This window comes from Ursus americanus, chromosome 1, assembly GCF_024610735.1.
Source record: "Ursus americanus isolate L20-20 chromosome 1, mUrsAme1.1.p, whole genome shotgun sequence".
NCBI lineage: Eukaryota > Metazoa > Chordata > Mammalia > Carnivora > Ursidae > Ursus > Ursus americanus.
In genome coordinates this window covers 103082409-103104314 of record NC_142127.1, presented here as the reverse complement: position 1 = coordinate 103104314, position 21906 = coordinate 103082409, and the positions used below count along the sequence as shown (strand labels likewise).

The following is a 21906-nucleotide window of genomic DNA, read 5'->3' as shown; positions in this document are numbered from 1 at the left end:
CACATGCTCCGCGTCATGCCCGCACCCCTCACAGCCCACTGCCCCTGCTTTAGCCCTGAAGATCTAGCACATCCCGTCTGCTGTCCCCACAGCCCTCCTGCTTCAGCATCCCCATTTAAAATCAATATTTTAAGTGTGTGCTTAAATGGTATCAATAGCAATTAGAGAGGGGAATTCTGATTCCACCCCAGATGTAGTTAATTGTTGTAGCATCGATACCCTCCACCGGGCTCCTTTCTCTGAATTAAACCTCCATGACTGAGGGGGATGAAGGGCATCCTCTCCCCTCCTGCGACAATAAATTTAATATCGAATGCACTGGAAAAAAATGGCAGTTGTTGCAGAATCCATCCAAAAAGATTTTTTTTTCTTCCTGGGAGTAATTAAAAGATGCTTTTCTTGACTAATGATCCCGGCTTAGGAATGGGAAGTCAATACTCAATACCGCTTCACCACCGCCAGCTTCGACTGATCGCAACGCTGCTCGAGGTGGAACGGCGGGTCTCGGGGCAGCTGAGAGTCACTGGAACCAATTACGAGCCGTCCGAAGCCGCCCTAATCAGGGGCGCAGGGACAGCAAGCAGAAGGCCAGCCAGCTGGTCAACCGCGCCTGTTCTCCTAACTCACCCCTGGGCCTGGGCGGCACCGACACGCGGTGGTTTCAGGGGACTGGCTGTTTCTTTGGAAAAAGATCTGCTGTGTTCCACTTCCCCACGGTCCTAAATGAGTGTGTGCGCGCGTGTGTGTTTGGGGGAGGAACGGCACATTTCTAATTATATTCCACTGTCAGAATGAATCTTCTGAACAAGATGGAATGGACCGAGCTTCTCGGGAAAACAGCTGGGCCCTTTTCCAAAGAATTAGCCGGGATATATTGCACTTGGCCCTTCCTTGGATAGGAATAAAAAATTAAAATATTTCTTTTTAGTATTACCTTAGGGCCACATTAAGAGACCCCTCCAGCTGTTTGTACTAACAATCACAGGTTCTGCCGAGAGACCAGAGGGGGTGGGCGGGAGGGGGCGTCTTTCCTTGTCTTCGAGAGGCAGGATCCAGGCTGCCTAGCCATTCTCACGTCGCAGACTGAATGCCACGTGGAAATTCTAGCCCAAACTTTGGGTTTTTCATTTCTGCTTGAGGAGACCGCATGAGGCAGCGGAGACGGTGGGTGTCTGACTATTGTTGCACTGTTATGCAGAGTTGTTTCTTCATGGTTTTGACAGTGCATTTACAGCCTTCAGAAGATCCACCAGGACCACAGCCTTCCAACTGACCTCCCTGCCTCGTCTCCATCCTTTCCAGCAATGCTGCTGGCTGCCTCTAGTCCTCTTGGGAACAGGCGGATCAGAAGTGAACGCAGAAACCCGCACCCCTGCCCACCCCGTAATACCCTCCTGGCTCCAAGGCTTGGCCGGGCCTTTGCTCTCCTTTGGCCTTACCAGCCCCTACCCCTCCTCATTTACCTGAAGGCCCAGCCCCGTGGCTGGTGACTCCCCAGTTTTTGCACTCCTCCACAGGCTGGGCGTAGCCTAGGCCACGCCCCCCCCTCCAGGCCTGGACATCGCCCCACATTTTAAAGTCTAGCTCAGATGCTGTTCGTCCAGTGCTCCTTCCCTGGATCACACTGGTTGTAAGAACCCCGCCATGCCGTGAATTCTTCAGAGTCCTGGCACCCTCAGCGGTGGCCCCGAGAACATTCACCAACCGCTGGGGGGCGATAATCACCACGTATCATTTCTTTTCTATGAGAAAGTGCTCGATGAATATTTGCTGAATATTAATTAAAAACGAAACTCCCAGAGAGAATGACTAAAGGCACAAAGAAACATGCAATTCTCAAAGGCGTTCACGTTCTCTGGAGCCGGTGACATAGCTCACCGTCGCCACAGCTTTGCGGGGGGGCCGCAACTCGGCACGGCCCCTTAGGACAGCGAATGTGACCCACGAAGAGCTGGGACTTCACTGCGATCACCCCATTTGTGAGAAAGGAAGACTCCAACACGTCTCTAAAATATAAAGATGGGACGCGCGTAGTGCCGGAGAGGAGAGAAAGGTACGCACTCCACAGCTTACATGCCCAAGTCAGGACGATCGAGGACCTGTAGGCCCGCAGCCCTCACCCAGGAATGAAGATGAAATTCATATAAAATATTTACCAGTTAAAAATATCAACCCCTATCTTTGTTACCTATACACTCTAAATGGTGGCCAATTATGACAAGATGGAAAAACAAACTTTTTCCAACTCCGGATATAAAAATAATACACACGCTCCTTTTACACACGAACAGTGAACTGCAGGATTAATTTCCCCTAACTTATTTCAATGTTCTCTGCACTCCTACATGAGACTCCATCCAATTTTCAATCATATCTCACGGTTAGGCCTACATGTCCTCCGAGGAAACCACACCCACGGAAAAAGAGGTATGAAAACGCAAACTGGTCTTTTAAGAATGCTCCTCGCTGATGGTCTGCTCATTTCTGCGTTCGTGTTAAACAGGTCGAGATAAAGAATTTGAAGGAGTGTATTGTTCCTTCGGTTTGTGGAAAGCTGCCCACACGGGTACTGCGTGGTCGAGCTCACCCAGCAAGCGGAGGCTATGCCAGGCAGACAGGCTTGGGGCGCCTCCTGCGACCCTTGCCCCCTCCCCCCAGGATGCTGTTACACGAGCAGGTTAGGAACACGCCAGCTTCATTCTCTAAAGTGAACCGAAGGTGGCACCACAAATTCATTTTTCAGCGATCATGAAACAGAACCCACCAACTCTTCGCACAGGACCGTGGCTTAGCGGCAGAACGCGACTTCCTCCGTGTCACGGGGGGCTGGCCCGCGGACCGCCGTGCGGACCCTCACGCTGCCTCGCCGCCAGCCAAACAAGCCAGAGGAACTGGAGAAAGTGCTAATGACGAGAGACCCCTTGTCTCCCTGCACCTCTCCACGCACCCGAGAAGCCACAGTGCAAAGGGAGCCCCCGGCCCCTCCTCTGGAGGCGGGGACGCGACCCTGGGCACCTCCTCCTAGGGGCAGCCGCAAGGACCCAAAGGCCCGCTCCGCGTCTGTGAAGCAGGCTTTCTCGGAAGACATGCCATTTTATCACCTCTTAGGTACATTAAATATGTATGTGTACTCAAAAACGGTTTATAATAGCTGTAAATGAAAAATGAGAAAATAAATGGGCTCAAAATAAATGCGTTTTTTACACTGCGTAACAATTAACATTAATGAGGAGTCACCATACGTTACGCGGTACTCGGCTGATTAAATGTGTTGGAAGTATATTTTAGAAAATAAAATATATTGTGTTACTGTAAACTGGCTTATTGTGGGTCTGTGGGGGTGGGGAGGGAACCCAACTGAGTAGATGCTTTTCAACGACAGAAGAATCACAAAATTAAAGAATCAAAAATTCATAATTAGTGTTCACAGCACAGCTTACTCCTATTAGAAATGTATTAATTAAAGTGATCTATTCATAAGGTTGGAAGCTTAATACATTTCTAAGAGGGGGAGAGGAATCCCCAAGCTGTAAAAACAAACATCAAAAATTAAGGAGTCTGAATTATCCACGCCTGCTGAAAACCAATTTTACAAACAGACGTCCCCGTGCCGGGCTCCTCGGCATTCCTACAGGTTGTGAGGCAGCTCGGGGGGAGGCTGTCGTCAGGGTCACTTCCCGAGGTCTAACCACGGAGCCACACACCTGCCCACATCCCTACCTTGTGGAGTCCAGTGAGGGCTTCGTCCGCCCCTGGCTGCTCTCTTCCCAGACGCTGTTGGCCAGCTCGTTCCCGATGGATGACATCACCTTGATAAGCTCGATGGGCCAGTCGTCGAGGTCCAGAGACCGGACTCGAGAAAGGTGGGTGCCAAGGTTCCGGTGGATCCCTGAGCACTCGATGCACATGAGGGCTCCCAAGTTCAAACTGGCCCAGTTCGGATCTGTGGGAAGAGGAACATCAGACCATCATCACTCACTCCCACGGCCCTCAGGATCTCAGGAACAAAAAGGCCGCTTATTGGACTTCACATCCAGCGGTCCTTCCCTAGAATCACTGGGCCTGAACACGCTCCCCGGCCAGTCCTCCATGCTGTTTTAGGCATCTTGGAAGGTCTGACACGCCGGGGACACCTTCTAAACATCTGACTTCAGCCAACGCTTAGGAGTTTCCCACATGATAAACAGGTGCAGGACCGCGCTGGACACAGAAAGGCACGTTCCACCGGAACAGCAGCGTCCTCAGGCGCGCAGATGCACGTGGACAAGAACCGTATGTGATCTGGCATCCACGGAGGATGGCTGCTGACAGAGGGAGAGCGAGGCGGCGCTCGAGAGTATTTCCAAACCTACACTGTCCCTCGTAACCAGCCATCTCTGCAACTCCAGGCACATCCGAGTTTTCATCAGTCATATGATGGACATGCCTGCAAATTTCAAAGCCAAAAGCAGGCACGCCACGATGAAAACAGTTTTCAGTGATCTTACGTGAGGGCAACCAGTGGAGCAACTGCCGCCATCTATCACTGCGGCAAGATGGTGGGCAGGGTCTGCCGGTCAGGTTATGACCCGGCTGGATCAACCCCGCCCTGCAGAATGAGTTAGGTGGTGATCACGTACCAAGGACAACAAATGAGTTTAGAGAACACGACTGGAACCTTTGAGCTGGATTGTTCCCTGTGTGGAAGTGGTCGGCAGCACCAGAACACGGACGACTCAGACCCAAGGTTGGCTTCGTGCCCGAATCCACAGCTGATTTGCAAAGACGGGGCTCACCTGGACAGTCAATGGCTTTAACCACCAACAGACGCAAGGGGATAATCAGTATTTACTCCAGGTACACTTGAAGAATCAACAAAAAGCCAGGAATGGCCTTGTGCTAATTCACCAGAAATCAGCCAGCCACTTTCTTCATATCTAATACAGACCGTGGGAGATGGATACCATGGGGGTACAGGAGAAGAGATGGCTGTGATTCGGAGATATTCTGGGTGGGAAGAGGAAACATATGTCCCAAATAATAATAATACAAATAAACAAGGAAATGCAGACTAAATGCTGAAGGGTAGAGTCAAGGGAATAAATGTGCAGGCAGCGTGAGAAGCAAGAGGCCAGGAGGGCAGGCTGCATGGAGGAGGGCAGGCTGCATGGAGGAGGGCAGGCTGCATGGAGGAGGGCCGGCCTGGGCCTTGTGGGTGATCAGAGAAGAGGGTGGGGCGGTGAACAGTTTGTGGGACACCCCTGCGGTGCCCCTTCATAGTCCAACTCCCACACTGGCCATCTCTGAGGCTGCACCTCTCAACCCCAACCTGGCCCCTACCCCCACCTTTCCCCTGGAGCAGGGCAGGTCGGGCAAGATCAGGACCGTGTTTAGCCATCGTTTTAACTCGACTTCTGGATACCTCTTACAACACAGCCTTTCGATGCCTTTTCGGTCAATACCCTCTCTGGATTTTTCTAGCACTGGTCTGGCTCCCCAACTTGATGTCCTTCCCAATTTTTCCACCTGCTCCCTGCCCTTACCTCAGGGGTTTCTGCAGGCTCATCTGTTGATTCCAAACTCGCTTTCAAGCAAACTCTACCCAACCCATGGATCCCACGGCGACCCAACTACTAACAACTATCGGCAGACACTGCCCGCCTCAGGAGCGAACACGCACCTGTAATCACCACTGTTCATCTGCACTTGGAAATCCTGCAGGTACCTCCCCGTCGCCATTTTGCCCTTGAACGTTGTCTCCGGCAAGGGACAGCTCCGTCCCAGCAAAGGGCACTGATTCCCCCGCTTAATCAAGCCGGGATTCTGCGAATCAATGCCGATCCTTCCATCACCCCCCAGCCCATCACCAAGTACTTCAGTCTTGATGTCCCCCCTTTCTTGTCCCCACTGCTCCCGCCCTGGTCCATGCCACCGCCACCACGAGGACGCAGCAGCCTCCCACCTGCAGCCTCGCCTTCTAACGCCCTGCAGCCCGCGTGCCGCACATCAGCCTGCGGTCTCAGCGAATCTGACCGTGTCACGCCCCTTCTCGACACCCGTACGAGGCTGCCGTTTGCCCTTTGGATCTGACCTACAATCCCAACCACCAGGATCAGAAGCGAGCCTGTCCCTGTGTGCGTGTCTCTTTTTATGTCTGTAAGAAAATGCAAGCAACAGAACTGAGAGATTGAATGTGCTCCTGCTACAGGTTTTGGCTGGGATATCTACAGACTGGGCAAGGAGAGGGGAGTGGAGTCCCCTGCTGTTGCAGGTCTGGGGTCCACAAAGATAAATAAGACAGGGTCCCGGACATCCAGTGGGACAACAGGAAAGGTGCTTCCAACATTAATACAACATGGTGGGAGGAGTTCACGCCAGTGATTTCCACCCAGGGCTTTGGGGACCAGCCAGGAAGGAGGGCTCAGCTCTACCCAGGCTAGCAGGAGGGCCTCACGGACAAGGGGTCTTGGAGCGGTGGAAAGGCTGCACTGTCTCTATGGGTCTGTCCATGAAGGTCAGGCATAGTGGCGACAACCATGCCAGGGCTCCAAGCTCTTGGGTTCTCAAGAGCTCCGGAGGATGGACTTTTCTGAACCTGTTCCTGGTGAAGAGTTGGCAACGGGTGCCCTGAACAAGGGTTCACTGTCCGACGGGTCTGGGCCATGCTCGTTAGCTTTACGCCAGGACTTCCCAGAAGCACAGATGTCCAAAGGCTGTGGCTCATCAAGGGGTGGATGCCGCGGTTCTCCAAACTCTCTGCACCACAGCCTCCCTCCAGAGATGGGCGCCCTGAGCTAAGGAAGCTCAGAGCCCGCTCGGGGGTCTACCAGGTGTGGACAGGTGGCTCCCAGCAGCCCGGTGCATTCTCTGGAAGAACAGCTCCAAATCCCATGTGTCATGGAAATGCCCAAGCCCCACTCCCCCGCCCCAGGTGGACACAACTGAACTGGGAGGACAGTGCTCACAAGCCCGTGGGAATCACCCACAGAGGTGTCTGGCATCCGGAGCCTGAGGTTCCTCCCACGTGACCACCAGACACAGGACCGTGAAGCAAAGAGCCCTGCTCTCGAGGGGACAGAAAGCCATTGCAGGGGCCCACACCTTCAAGTCCTCCTCAATCCTCTCTTAAGATCCCTTTATAATGATAAAAGGAATAGGCTCATTTAAGACAGGCGTAAAGTACAAAGAACAAGGAAAGATAATCTTTGGAACTACCACCCACTTCAATCACGGTCAACTTATTTTTTATCTGTGCATATTTACAAGACTCTCTCTTGCTTCTGTTCACCGAACAATCTACATACGCGTGTTCTGTTAAAAATAATTGGTGTTGGACACTTCACTCATTAGCTAATTCCTTCACTGCTGGTGCCGGAGCCGATGGCCACCTTTGTCCCCGACAACGCTAGGGAGGACAGGAGCTCGTGCTTTGTTCCTGCTTCTGTGCTGCCCGTCACGACTGCGAGAGCAGTCACTGTGCCCTACCTTGATTCTGTCTCCACAGAGAACACACCAAGAAAGTCATCTTATTCTCAATTTCTCCTTTCTCAAAAAACCAAAAAACGAGAAAACAAATAAAAAAGAAAGCCCCTCAATCAGTAAGAAGGACAAAAACCCGCCTAGGGTACGTACCAACCGGGGGCCCTGGGCCCGCTTTCCAGGACCCACAGGCAGAAGGCGGGGTGCACTTTCCTGTGTCTTGGCTTCAGCAGCAGAGCAGGAGAGCCTCAAGCCCACTGGCGCCCAAGGAAGCACCCCCCCCCTTTTGTGGCCTGGTAGGCTCACCCGCTCCTGCCGGAACCTTCTAGAAGCATGAGGGATGACCTCCCAGCTGTGATGCTGGGGGTTGCAGAGGTGTCCTGTGCGCTCTCCAGGAAGATGCAGGCAGGACCAGGTCCCTGGATGAGATCAAGCTCTCCGGGGCCCCACAGAAAGCAGCAACCTCTTCTTGACCGTGTTTCTTCTTCAACACCCAGAAACCAGAGCCTCTCCTTACATTTAATGTTTGACCACTGTGTGTACTTGCACACGATGAAATACAGGCCCCCTCAATATCCAATTTCCTAAGACACAGGTGCTCCCTACACAACAATTAGATGACCTGCATCACCAGAGACCCTACCACTTTCAGAGATATGTGGGGTCAATATTCTGGAATGCATTCTTACAGATCTTTTCTGCCTGAGTTCCTAAAATGGTTCACTAGGGTCTCTTTGACTCACTTCCTCAATACCTTCTCGTTTCCAATGCATTATAAAGTTTCTCCATCTCAATTAATATATTTTTTTACATAACTATATTTTTTAATTTTTAACATCACTTTTTAAGGTTGCACATTATTGCACCGAGAAGACGTCACCATTAACGGTTCTTCCAGTTTTGCACATTTGGGATGCTCTGTGAAGAGGGCTGTGATGAACACTTCTGAAGCTACGTCTCTGTGCTCCTTTGCTCATTGCCATGGGGTTGGTTCCTGGAGGACACGGCTGGAGTGGAGGGCGTCCACTTGCCCGAGGCTTTTTATGTACACTGCCAAACTGCCGGGGAAGGCCTTATACGTCATTATCAGTGTGTGGGTGGTGCCCTTCCCAGCATTTGCACCAAAATTGGGTATTTTGATATTAAAAAAAAAACCGCCTTTGCCAATGTGTTCTGGTGTCCTTGTTCTCTGTTCCCTGATCTTGCTCTCCGAAAAAATACAGCAGGGAGGCAAGGAGCTCCACTTGCCATTTCTGCGACCCGGGATATGTAACTCAATATAACTTGCCCCTCGACTCCCCATTTCCCCCCTGTAAGTGGGGCCGACCGCAGCACCAACATTCAAAGTCCCGAGAATTAAAAAAGACTGTGCACGAGCGGGTTTGGCACAGGCCCGACGGAGACAGAGTGTTTAAGGAATGGGAGCTTGTGATCTCTTTTTCCTCTGTAATTGTCACACTCGGCCTCTCCCCACTCCCTTCGTCCCTGCGTGTCTGCTCAGGGGCCTCCCTTCCCCACTGCTCCGCACCCCCAAACCCACACCTCGGCACTCGAGCGACCCCTCTGCTCTCAGAAAGGACTCCTGACCTCTGATGTGCCTCGTACCACGAAGCCTATGAGCCATGGACTCGTCCCTCTTAAGGGACCCCAGCTGTATGCTGGAAACAATCGTAGGCGCTTCTCCTAATGGAGGCTCTCAAAGCTTTAAAAATTCTTACTTTAACAACTTTTTGATAAGAACACACACTTAATAAGTACTCTCTTGTAACTTCATTTCATGACACATTTTTAAAGTAAAATTTAAAACTTCAAACCAAAGAAGATACTTCAGAGAAGTTCGTCAAGACACTTGAAGAGGAGACCCTTTCTCTCACCTGGGGACCACAGACACTGGCTGGTGACCTTTCCCGTTCCTGCCCTTCAGCACAATGGCTGCTGAGAGGAGGCTCCCCCTTCCCTTTAATTGAACCACCTGAGTTAGTGCCCGCCTCCTCCTGTTTTCGTGACCGCCCCCACAGTGGCTGCCTCCTCCCTCCACAGCTCTGCTCCAATCTGCGGGAGATGGTAGGGCCAGGCTAATCTCCCCGAGCACAGCTTGGATCCATCTCACCCCTGCTTTGAAACTCGGAGGAGTTCCACTGTTTACAGATGAAGGTAAAGGCTCTAATGTTCTCCACTTAGCATCCTCACCTCCCCTCACTTAGCATCCTCACCTCTCCCTACTCCAGCATCCTCACCTCCCCCCACTCCAGCATCCTCACTCCCCCCACTCCAGCATCCTCACTCCCCCCACTCCAGCATCCTCACTCCCCCCACTCCAGCATCCTCACTCCCCCCACTCCAGCATCCTCACTCCCCCCACTCTAGCATCCTCACCTCCCCCCACTCCAGCATCCTCACTCCCCCCACTTAGCATCCTCACTCCCCCCACTCTAGCATCCTCACCTCCCCCCACTCCAGCATCCTCACTCCCCCCACTCCAGCATCCTCACCTCCCTCCCCACCACTTAGCATCACCTCCCTAGGCTCCAACCAGCCTCCAGGCTGAGCTGCAGGTGCATGTCCTGCTGCTCCCCTGACATCCATGACTCCTTCAGCCACCTGTTCAGATCCCACCAGCTTCCAAAGCCCTTCTAAACGCCAGCGTCTGCACAAAGTCTGACTGAGTTGCTTTGTGCCCTGTAACAGCCCTTCTCCATGGTGGCAGGTTCTGTGGTCTCTGGGTCCCGCCTTGCCCACTGGGCTCGGGCTCCAGGACGGCCAAGGACCACATCACATGCCTGTGACATTCCCAGGTGGCACTGAGCCTGGGTCCAGTGACTTTCACCTGGTCCCAACTGGATCTTCCTCTCATCAAAACTTTGTGGGTTTTGTTTCTTTTTAAAAGATTTTTATTGATTTGAGAGAGAGAGAGAGAGAGGGCACAAGCGGCAGGGAGAGCAGCAGAGGGAGAAGCAGACTCTCCACTGAGCAGGGAGCCCGATGTGGGGCTCGATCCCGGGACCCTGAGATCAGGACCTGAACCGAACGAAGGCAGACACTTCACCAATGGAGACGCCCAAGCGCTCCGCATCAAAACTTTGTTTTTTAATAACAAGACAAAAAATATGACTGGGAAAAGTTTACTGAATGAGCCCAGCACTGGGCTAAGGGCTGGGACGTAAAGTAAAAGTCAGTCTTTACCCTCAAGGATGACAACAACATGACTTTCTCAGAGGGAACAGAGTAGTCCATTCTGGACAGCAGTAAGCATGAAGGAAAACTGGGTCACCCCCAAGGCATGAAGCAGTCATTATGAAGTCTATTCAATCAGAAGCTTTAGTGTGCAGTGAATTTCACATTAAAAAAGAAAGACCATTTGATGCCAAAATCCAGAACATATGATTTTGAAATTAAAAAAACAAACCCCAAAAATCTCTGGACGGGAATTAACAACCGTGCTGTATTTTTAAGAAAAAGCAAACAAGCACATGGTCACTGATGAAGCACAAGGTTAATTCCTGGGTATGGCACGGAACGTGGGCACGCGGCCGAAGCCTTCGCGCCTGCATGGCTGGTGTGACCGCTGCGGCCGGGGGCCTGAGGCAGAGGGCAAACCTAGGCTTTCCTGTGTGGGGTACTGTGTTGAGATGAAATCCAAACACGAGTATTTCAATTCTTGAAAAGTCATCACGTACATGATAAACCTTACTCGCTGGATGACCGACTTGGGTCCATTGTGCCCGGGCTGTCGCCAGACCACCCCGCCTCCCGCGTCCGGCCCCCTTCCCCGGCCCACACTTACTCTGGGTGTCACAGTCCACGCAGTGGGAATTGCCGCGGATGTTTCGTATCGACTGCAAGGCCATGGCCTCACTCTGGCTCGTCAGTCGGGACTGGGCATAGAGGAAGACAGACAAAGGCAAGAGGTAAGAACCCGGGAGACACAACCCAGTAATGTCGGGGCAAAACCCAGCTGTCAGCAGATACGGGATGAGGGCCGTCTGAAGCAGCCGCTCCTCTTCTGAGGTCTTTGGGGAAAGAGCGTAACCGCCGGAGAGCGTGGCCTGTGTTAAGACCTGTCAGGTGACAGGACTCCACCAGGAATGAGGACAGAGGTAAGTTCTGGATCATTCGTGAGGGAATACAGACCAAGCGCCACCCGGAGAACAGAAGTGGTTAATGTGCCCTGTCGTGTCTGCTTGCTCTGAAGATGGAAGAATGGGAAATAATCTGCTTATGAGCCACGGGTCAGGGCTTAATCAGCGCCACGAGACACAGCTCATGATTCCCCGCCAGGAAACCACGTCCACGCCACACTTCATGTCTTAGAGATGCACTTTTCACATTAAGAGTCTCTCAGTTGCTATAGCAACAAAGTCACTGAGGAGGGTGGAGGGCAGGGAGGGGAGTTTGTTCTTAAACTGGAACTTAACCCTGTTCTCTCTACAAGTTAAAGAACTACAGAAGGGGGAAAGAACAACCTAAGACTGTATAAGCTAAGATGTGATCATCCATGCTTAAGTTTTATCAACACTATGACATCTATTCTACGAGCCTGTTTTTTTTTTTTTTTTTAGATTTTATTTATTTATTTGACAGAGACAGACAGCCAGTGAGAGAGGGAACACAAGCAGGGAGTGGGAGAGGAAGAAGCAGGCCTCCAGTGGAGGAGCCTGATGTGGAGCTCGATCCCAGAACGCTGGGATCACGCCCTGAGCAGAAGGCAGATGCTTAACGACTGTGCCATCCAGGCGCCCCTACGAGCCTGTTTTTTAAAAGCACACCTGTACACATACGTGTACCTAGAAAAAAAAAAGCCGGCCTGTATTGCTTTGGAACCTGTGCTTTTAGCCCCATGACACACGGTCACTTCTCAATGCCAGCCAGCGTCTCCCACGTCATCGTTTTGACTGGCTGCACACTATGCCACTTACAAGAACTTTCTGAAGCTTTCTTTGATGGACATTTAGGTGGTTTCCAATTTTTCTCCGCTGTAGATAGTGCTGTAAAGAACTCACTTATGGCTAAAACTTTGCCTGCGTTCGTCATTACTTTCTGATGACAAATTTTTGGTCTGCAGAGGTGCTAGGTACAAGGTTATGTCCTGTTCTTAAGCTAACTTTTTTTAAGTAAACTCCATGCTCAACATGGGGCTCGAACTCATGACCCCAAGATCAAAACTTTCATGTTCTGCCGACTGAGCCAGCCAGGCGCCCCAGGATACGTACTGTTTCTAAAGGCTAACGATGCATACATTTAATAATGGTTAAACCCAAACGAGTTATCGGAGGACACTTAAAATAAGCTTGATTTTTATGTCAGAATTCATAAATTCAATCACCTCATGTCAAATTGTTTGATGTGGAACAACTGATTGCTTACTACCTAATAATATAAATTATAATTTATTCATTTCTATTCTCTCATTAGCATAATGTATTATTACGATTTTACTCCCTTTGGTCGGATACCCCAGTATTCAAAGTGTATTTAACCATTCACGATGGCATCTGGAGTATGTGGGTATGTGCACACAGAGGGCTGTGTCTGTCTGTCTGACTTTTACAGCATATGTACGTACACGTGATACCCATGCCTGAATTATCCACAGGCAGCCAAAATTTCTTAGAGCTCATTCTCAACTGAGCCTGTATTTTCCCTCCAGCTATTCCTTGGATGGGACTTCCATGCTGTGCGCTGTGACACCTATTCGGCAAACACCCGAGGTGACCAGGTATGAGTGTGTCTTCCCTGGTGCTCCTGAGTCCTCCCAGGGAGAGGGCCCCCTGGGCACACGCGGCTAGCGAAAAGAGACAGCACTGTAGGCCGGTGTTTGCCTCAGGCCCCAAAGTGATGCTGTCTGTCTTCCCAAAGAGCTGGGAAGAGTCCGGCAAGGGTATGGAATGGAAACAAGAGACAGGACATCTAGACCTTCCTGAATCCGGAGGATGTGGCACGGATTCAAGCCTGACGTGAAATACCGTGATCGTGTACAAAATCTGAATGATGCATTTGTCTGTTCGGCCACGTGCTCTCCCCACTCCTGTTCTGCAACTAGATTCCCATGCTTTGTGTGTGGTATGTGTCGCCAATCCCCGTCTGTGGACCCGAGTCAGTAAAGCCAAGGGTCTCTGAAAGGAAAGGCACGGATTCTCCCCACCTTGGGTAAAAAACATCTTTAAAGAAGAGAAGCAAATTACATTATGATAATGACAGCTATGGTCTGGTTTACCCTGGTTAAAGAGGTAATAAAGACACTCCATCTTTCTGAAAGACAGATTCCCTTCTTAATGACGAAGCTGAATTATTGGCAGAGATTTCTTCAAATCATCACAAATGAAGTTGTAGGTTGGTGGGCAATGCTCTTTCTCTCCTTTTCTAGTCAGAGTTTGAAAAATCAAAATGCTCTTTGAGACTCTATGGTGGCCCAGAGAAGAGGGTGAGAACATCCAAGCTACTAAAGTAATGAATGAGAAAAAGGCCATAATGGGAAAAATGACTTTTCAATGAGGAATGTCACCGGCAGCCATCTCGAAAATGCGGCTTACAGTTTCTTCTTTGTTTTGTTTTTCTGGCTAAACAATTGCAAAGAATCACCTCTGATTACCGAATAAAACACACAGTAAGCTTTATCAACGGACTTTAGAGAATGGACACTGTCTCCTCCCCAAACGCCCGGCACGCTCATCTACGTGCCTCTGCTTTTCCTTCACATCCGTAACAAGAGTCAGTGTTCTAACTTGACACGGGTTTGAATTTTGTGCATTTGTGAGAAGAGAACAGTGCATCTTTAAGTCTCCCTCTCCTCCCCTGACTGTATTCTGTGTAAAACAAACTAAGTGTCAACGCATGAGCCACAAGTGTCTAAAAGATCCCATCATCCACCATAAAAAGGTCAATGCTTTCTCTTTGGGATTAGTTGAGAGAGTCAAGATTTAAAATGGGATGTTCTGACATAGGAACATGGTTAGGCTAGGATACTCTTACTTGATACATATCGACACAAAGTGTTTTTTATTCTTTTCAATTATTTAGCTTTTCGCTCAGGAAGAATACCTGGGTCTTGTCAATCACACACATCATATGATGCTTCCCCTCCCTTGGGCATTCCTCTGGGCCTCCATTTCCCTTTAACGATCAGTGGCTCTTGATTTCGGGGGGCAGCCTGCTAAGGGTCTTACCTTATTCTTGCTGCTCTCACATGACTGTAAGCTGGCTAGGATCTGGCTCTCGATGGCTTGGACCCACGCGTCTCGCTCTTCATACGTGGTGGCTTCAAAGTGCCACGTCTGACCAGTGAGGGACACAATGATAAACTCAAAGTTTTCTTCTTGTTCTGAAACACAGAGTGGTGGGGATGAAGAGTTTAGCTTTCATGAGACCGCAGCCCCTCTGCCCGTCTTCGGTCATAAAAGTGCCTTTGGGTTCAATCGCGCCTGCATGGGGCTGACAGCACACACAGGACCGGCCGACTACACAGCGGAGATCTGAATCCACAGACCTCCAAACACGCAAGATTTGGTTCCTAAAGCCAGCATGGTTTAGCTGGGTTTCAATCACCGCTCGGGGGATGAGGAAAAATGAAAATCAGTGTGTGCTGTCAGCGTCTCTGTGTTGGGCACAGAGGAAGCCACTCGGGAAAATAACACAGTCACTCACTGCACCATCGAGGTATCTGTGGGGGTGAAAATTAAGTTAATAGCACTAATGTCGGGGTGGAGTCTTGGTTTTCCTCAGGCACCTGTGTGTAGACCCATAGATACCCCAACGGTAAACAGGGAGGCCTGGGGTTTTCTGTTCTTTAACGGCAGAAGACCTGCTCCAGTGAGGAAGGCTTTAATTCCATCATCTTCTGCCTGGAAAGTGAGCGGGACTCCAGGTGATTTGAGGTGACATCACGGTTGCCACAGGGCGACCGTCTGCACGGGGAAGAGTGGGACCTGCAATCAAATGCTGCTGTCCCTCCCACCTGCCACAGTGGGGTCTTCGGACAGATTCTTGACTCCGCCGAGGCTCCCTTCCTTACCCTTAACATGGGGGAAAAGGCCGCCTACTCCAGTGTTACCCACGGGCTCAGTGATGTGTGCTGCTCAGGCTGACGCAGCCTGGGCCATGGGAGGCCCTCTGTCTAGCCCTGCAACTGCCACAGAGACGAAAGGGACGGGGGCGCCACATACAAACAGACGACCAGTTACCGGTAACCACGGAGGGATTCGAACGGGAGTTTAAGGCACAACATCTCATTTCACCCGTAGTTCCCAGTCCCTGGGCGGTGAAGCAGCTGCACCACGATCGCCCTGTGAGCAGCCATTAATCATACTGAGAACCGCCTATGACCTGCCGAGCTGACCACTGCTTAGGTGACCACTCCACCATCCGCGTGTGGTCACATCTCCCGCACCAAGCCCCAATCTTCCACCCTCTCGGTTCCTGGGCACCCCTCACAGCCCCTGACCTCTGGCCACTGACCTTCATCCAGCTCCCTGCTGCCCAGGTCAGCCCCACGCTTCTCGAGGCTGCTCTCCCAGAGCCCTGCCTCCCCGGGAGCCCTTCAGCCCCGACAAGGAGGCTATCCCGCATGTCAGGTCCTTCCCTGCTTCCCTCTGTCTCAGGAGAGGCGCAGCCTTGGCCCCTGTGGCTGACGGACCCCTCCACCCTGATCCCAGGAATGGGAACGTTCTTAACGCATAGCCAGCTCTGGGGAACCACTTCCCTAAATGAGCGCAAACTGCCAAGGAAACAGGGCCACGCCACTTTGACATAAAATCTTTACGTATTCTGATGATGATGGTATCGTGCTCTACATAAAATCACTACTTTAGAACTTAGCCCCCTGGGGAGCTGGAGCCTGCTCTGAACAGCACCGAAGGAGGGAAGGTGGGCAGGTCCACTGGCCAAACCACTGCTGAAGGCCTTCTATTAACGCACCGGGTCTCGGGGAACACGAATGACGTCTGTGTGACAAGAGAGTCCAGTGCTTCTTCTCAAAGGTCTACGACAATCCTGGATCTGTTAGAAGCTTCTGTGATGCGGGTGCATTGTGGGGCGTGGGTGCCAAGCACAGGTCAGGCCTGACCTTGGCTAAACCAAAGCCCCCCCTCCCCTGCTCCAAAAGGGGCCAAGCTGGGCTTATGTGGAGAGGACCTGGCAGAGCTTGGGGCAGGGGCTGAAGGGGATGCCCCATGAAGGGCAAGGGCAGGGTCCCCGGAAGGCATCACGAGACGCGGGGCCTCAGGCGGGGGGTGGTCTCCTGTTTGCTTGGAGGGTACACGTGAGCATTCCACGCTCCCTGACTCTCTATGGCTTGAGTTCTAGAGAGATGGTGATAAGAGTTCAGAAGTGAGGGAGCATCAGAAATTCTACCCCAATCTACTGTGCTCTTGAGCTGGAGAACAAACGACCCCACAGAAGAAGAGCAGTGCACCTGCTGTGGAACCGGGGGTGGGGGGCAAGGCCGGGGTGTCTGATCCGCCCCTACCCCGGGATGCCCTTGGACACTCACGGCCTTGTTGGGATTTTCATTTTAAAAACTAGCTGTGGGGCGCCTGGGTGGCTTAGTCGGCTGAGTGTCTGGCTCTTGATTTGGGCTGGGGTCATGATCTCGGGGTCCTGGGATCAAGCCCCGAGTCGGGTTCCCGGCTCAGCGTGGAGTCCGCTTGGGATTCTCTCTGTACCTCCCCCTCTGCCTCTCTCTCTCTAAATGAATAAATAAAATCTTAAAAAAAAAAAAGAAAACCAACCAAAACAACACCACAAAACCTTGCTGTGACTTTCACACAGGTCTCCCCATGACTGACCCACAATCATACCTCACAATTACTGGCTGAGACACTACATCTGTGGATTTTTAAAGGTCTAGCTTCTTGATCCATGGGGTTTAATGTCCGAACACTATAAATTACAATCTCTTCTACACTGAATTTTGTAAGACAGTACCCTGAATTCATGTATTTTATGCAAAACCACCCCAGTGAACTGGTAGGCGAGATGAGAAAGAATGACCTAAGTCACAGTGAGGCCATCGGGAAAACTTGCTAACTCACAGAGGCAATGTGACAACTGTTGAGAACATCTGCCCAACAGGCTCACGTTTTTTAATCTGTGAAATTCAAATGCACAACAAAAGCTCCGCCTGATCAGGATTTTTTGAACCTCTCAGCAAAAAAAAAAAAAAAGTACAACCATTAGCTTCCCAGTTAAATTTCTGCACAACTGGTCTGCCAGAAAGCTTTCCAGCCAGAATCACGAGCTATATCCCCTGGAACTAAGGGAAAGAATGGAGCTTGCTTTACGCTGATGACGGCTCCGGCACGCAGCTGCCGGTGGGCACCGTGCAGGGGGCGCACGTTCCAGCACGTGGGAGACATGGTCCACGGGGCACCGGTGCACACATAACCTCAGATGATTCGGCACAAAGCAGCGAGAACAAGGATGGGGTCTGTGGCACGGGGACACTAACAGGTTTTGTTTTGTTCTAATGCAGTAGCTGTTACAGAGCGTTCGCCACTGAAACACTCGTAATAGCTCGTGCAAAGACCAGACTTTCAAATTCAACTGCCAGAGTATAGTTTGGCTTTGTCCTATTAATTATGTACACAGAACTTACCTATGTATGCAAAATCTACTCACGGGAATAAACGTAGTTAAGTGTTCACAGGAACGTCAGACTTCATTTCTTGCAAATCTCCAAATGGAACTCTCCCTACAGCATCTCCTCTGTGGCTTCTCAATCACTTTCAAAGCCAATCCCACCACTTGTCTTCCCCCTCTACTTATACTGGACTCAAGTTTCCTTTTCTAGCATCTTCTATGCCACCAAACATTCCTGTCTGTACTTGCAGCAGATTCTCTCTGCAGACAAAAAGCCAACTATGGGACGCCAGGCCCTTGAGAAGTTAATCCCCTGTTGCGTGTGGTCTTCAGAGGGAGCCTGGAGGAAATTCAGCTTCTCAGAGATGACCTGTAGGCCGTTTCTACCCTGAGATGCTATGGGAGGGACGCAGGACAGTTCTCAACAGCTTTGAGCAGCTGCCAGGAATCCGTGTGGAGGATCCCAAGGCTGGCTTCAGGCTCTTGGAGAATGAGTGCTACACTCAACTAGCAATGTCTGCCCGGGGGAAGGAGGGGTGCACTCGGCACGCTTGCCACAGCCTTGCCATGCTCACCTAGAGTTTTCTTTCTAGCTTGTAAGTCACAGCTTCTTCTCCCTGGCCCTTCCTTCACCGAACGCTGGGGAATACATACCCCAGGTTCAGTTCACGGCCTCTCCACCCCTCATTGCTTCTGAGGGTTCATTTCCTTCCAAAGCGTAGGCAGCCACTTCTAATGTATGTGGACAGTTCTCTGATCTGTATCTCTGACCTCCCCAGATCCAACTATCTGGGGGATTTAAAAAATGCCCACAGATATTCTTCCAATATTTTGTCCTCACATCAAATTAACATGCCTGAAATAGATCCGTTATTATCTCCAAATGCTCTTTGGTTTTCACTACCTCTGTTAATGGTTACAATGCTATTTCTAGTCCTAAACCTTCAAAATCGCCCAGATCCCACCTTTCTCTCCTCTGGCCACGGCCATCTCCTCAGTTACAACACTGCTTACCGATCTCCCTGCTCTGTAGGATTCTCTTCATCCCCCACCTCTGGCTCAGAGTTTACGCCCTAACAACTGTGTGCCACACTCCTCCCAGGGGAGCATCGGCCTGGACATGGCTTCCAGACTCTTCCAACCATACCGCTCTGCAGCATGGCGGACAGACGTGTGCAGGGCTTCTCCTCAAAACGTACTTGTCATCGCACCGATGCCTAATCTCCCAGCCCCTAGCCTACCCTCTCTCACCCTCCCCGAGTCCCCAAGAATTAAGACACCAGGACATCAAGCACTGAGTGTTAAAGGCCTACAAGTGACCACCACCCGAAAGGGCAAATAGCTCCGGTGGCACAACAAATAAGATCATAACAAGGTGGGAGAGAGAAGCTTGAGAGAGACCCCTCCCACCAGCAGTCAGGACGGGAAGGGGATACGGGCCCCAGGTTTGCAGAGCCTCCTTGGCTCCTGGCATCTCCTCGCAAGGAAAGCATTCCACAAAGATCCATCACGTGTGAACTCAAAACCAAAGACACTGAACACGCAGGAAACGGGGCAGCAGATTAAGATCCAAGGGATTATAGATACAGAATTTAAAGTGACAATGCCTGAAATGTATAAAGAAACACAAAAAATGGAATCCTAAATTTTCAGGCAAAAGGAAATCATGAAAATTGATCAGGCAGATCAGAAAAAAGGATATAGCTCTTTTGGAAATTCAAATGATAACTGTTTTGTTTTGTTTTTTTTAAAGATTTTGTTTATTTATTCGACAGAGATAGAGACAGCCAGTGAGAGAGGGAACACAAGCAGGGGGAGTGGGAGAGGAAGAAGCAGGCTCATAGCGGAGGAGCCTGATGTGGGGCTCGATCCCATAACGCCAGGATCACACCTTGAGCCGAAGGCAGATGCTTAACTGCTGTGCCACCCAGGCGCCCCTAAATGATAACTGTTAACAGCACCCCGGGGGACAGGGTGAAGGAGGAGCTGTGAGGGGGTGGCGTGGGGGGGGTGAAGAGCCAGACGACAGGACAGACCTGGAGAGACTGAACAGACGAAGCAGTGAGGACGCCGTGGAACAGAAATGACGGGGTGTGTGGAAGGTGTGATGCTTGCCTGACTGCCGGGCAAACGGCGGGAGCCTCACAGGACTGTGAATGATACGGGGCTTTAGACATGGGAAACAGCATCTACCAGGAAGGATCACAGCCATGGAAACCACACCAGAAGCTTAAGAAACTGGAAAACCAAAGACACAGAAAGGCCCTTAAAAACACAAAGCAAAGAAAGGCAGACTGCTCTTAAAAAAATGGCAGCCTGGGGGCGCCTGGGAGGCTCAGTCGTTAAAAAAATGGCAGCCCTACGAATGACGGATATCTCAAGAGCAACAGTCAAAGCTCCAAGACAGAGGGATAACGTCCTCGAGTCCTGGGAGAAAGTAATGTCAGTCTAGACGTGGAACCTAGCAAAACCTTCTCTGGAGAAAAAGAGTGGGATATATTTTATGCAGGAAAAAAAAAAAATGGAAAGGGTCTGTTACCAATAGACCCTCGCGAAAGGAGCTGCTAACAGATATGCTTCAGAAGCGTCTAGAAAACAAGGTTGGAGCTAGCGAAGGATTGGTGAACAGACAGAAATATAGATGAATCTAAGCAAAGATTATGTCAAACACGACCTCTGAGAATAAAGTCTCATTTGAAAGTACCAGAGACAGGCTGGCAGGGTGAGGACGCTGGAACCGACATGCTCTCGGGTGGCGTACTCTTCTGCCAAGGGGTGAAGGACAAACATTAGGCACACATGGCAGAGTATCAGGGCCAATCTCTACAAGAAGTAGAATGTGCACCTTCCAAATCAGGAGGGGGAAACATTTAAATAAGAAAAATAACTGTAACCAAAATCTTTTATCGAACTAGGAATAGAAGGGAGCCCCCTTACGTTGGACAAAGAGTACCCATCGAACCCCAGAGTATCATTACTCTTAACGATGAACTGTTAGAAGCAATCACTTCTAACAGTGAAAGGGTGCTCAAGGCCAAGATGCTCCCTGTAACAGCCTTTGTTCAACCCTGGCCAACCGCTGGCCAATACAGTAAGACAAAACAGGAACAGACGATCTAAACTCTGGAAAGACAAAAAATTCATGGACTGCAGGACTGTTTACATAGGAAAACACAAGTAATTTAGATTTATGAGAAATAAGAAGAGTTAGTAAATGGACAGTATACAAGACCAATATGAAGAAATGTTAGCTGTACTTCTGTACATCAGAATAAAACGAATCATACGTATATATGTATATATATCCGTTAACAAATACATTTCTTTCCATCTGTGAGATAGGAAAGGAGACGTACAAAGAACCATGAATAAGCCGAATCAACGTCACTGTGAAAGTGACGATATGGAGGCCCGCTGGAACGCGCACAGTCACTCATAACAGGTGGCAAAGAGCAGACCCCACCCTGCGTTTCGAGGTGATGAACGAACCAGAGTGTGCAAGTGGCCAGAGCGGGTGGGTCTGCTCATTGTAATGAAACACCAATAAGGCTCAACAAAGCAAAGAGCAAACGGATGCAAGACACCCTGTGACCCAGGCTGGTGGGCCCGGGCTCTGGAGGAGAGGTGCGGGATTGGCCAGGTAAGGCCAAGGGGTAGCCCCGACAACCCTGGAAAGCACAAGGAAGTTTCATGACCCACGGTGCAAACACTCAAAACTCCGATCATGTGAGACACTGTGCTTTGTCCGGGGGAAGGCCTGTGGGGTGACCGGAAAGGCACACAATTACAGAAGTAATGAAGCCACGAATGAGGACAAAGTGTGGTGTCACAGTAAGCGTGGTCACTGTGACATCTGTGTGTGTGTGTGCTGTTTCT

At 50.6% G+C, this 21906-nt stretch overlaps 1 protein-coding gene across 9 annotated transcripts in view; it reads right to left on the bottom strand.

Moving 5' to 3' along the window:
- AGAP1 (ArfGAP with GTPase domain, ankyrin repeat and PH domain 1) overlaps positions 1-21906 on the bottom strand; it is a 530989-nt gene that overhangs the window by 62486 nt on the left and 446597 nt on the right. For all 9 annotated transcript variants that reach the window (XM_045794054.2, XM_045794055.2, XM_087864639.1 and 6 more), the window contains 3 exons: positions 14622-14776; positions 11243-11333; positions 3721-3943 (listed from right to left, as the gene is read on the bottom strand). In XM_045794054.2, the coding sequence (XP_045650010.2) occupies positions 3721-3943; positions 11243-11333; positions 14622-14776 (469 nt within the window). The remainder of the gene's footprint in view (positions 1-3720; positions 3944-11242; positions 11334-14621; positions 14777-21906) is intronic.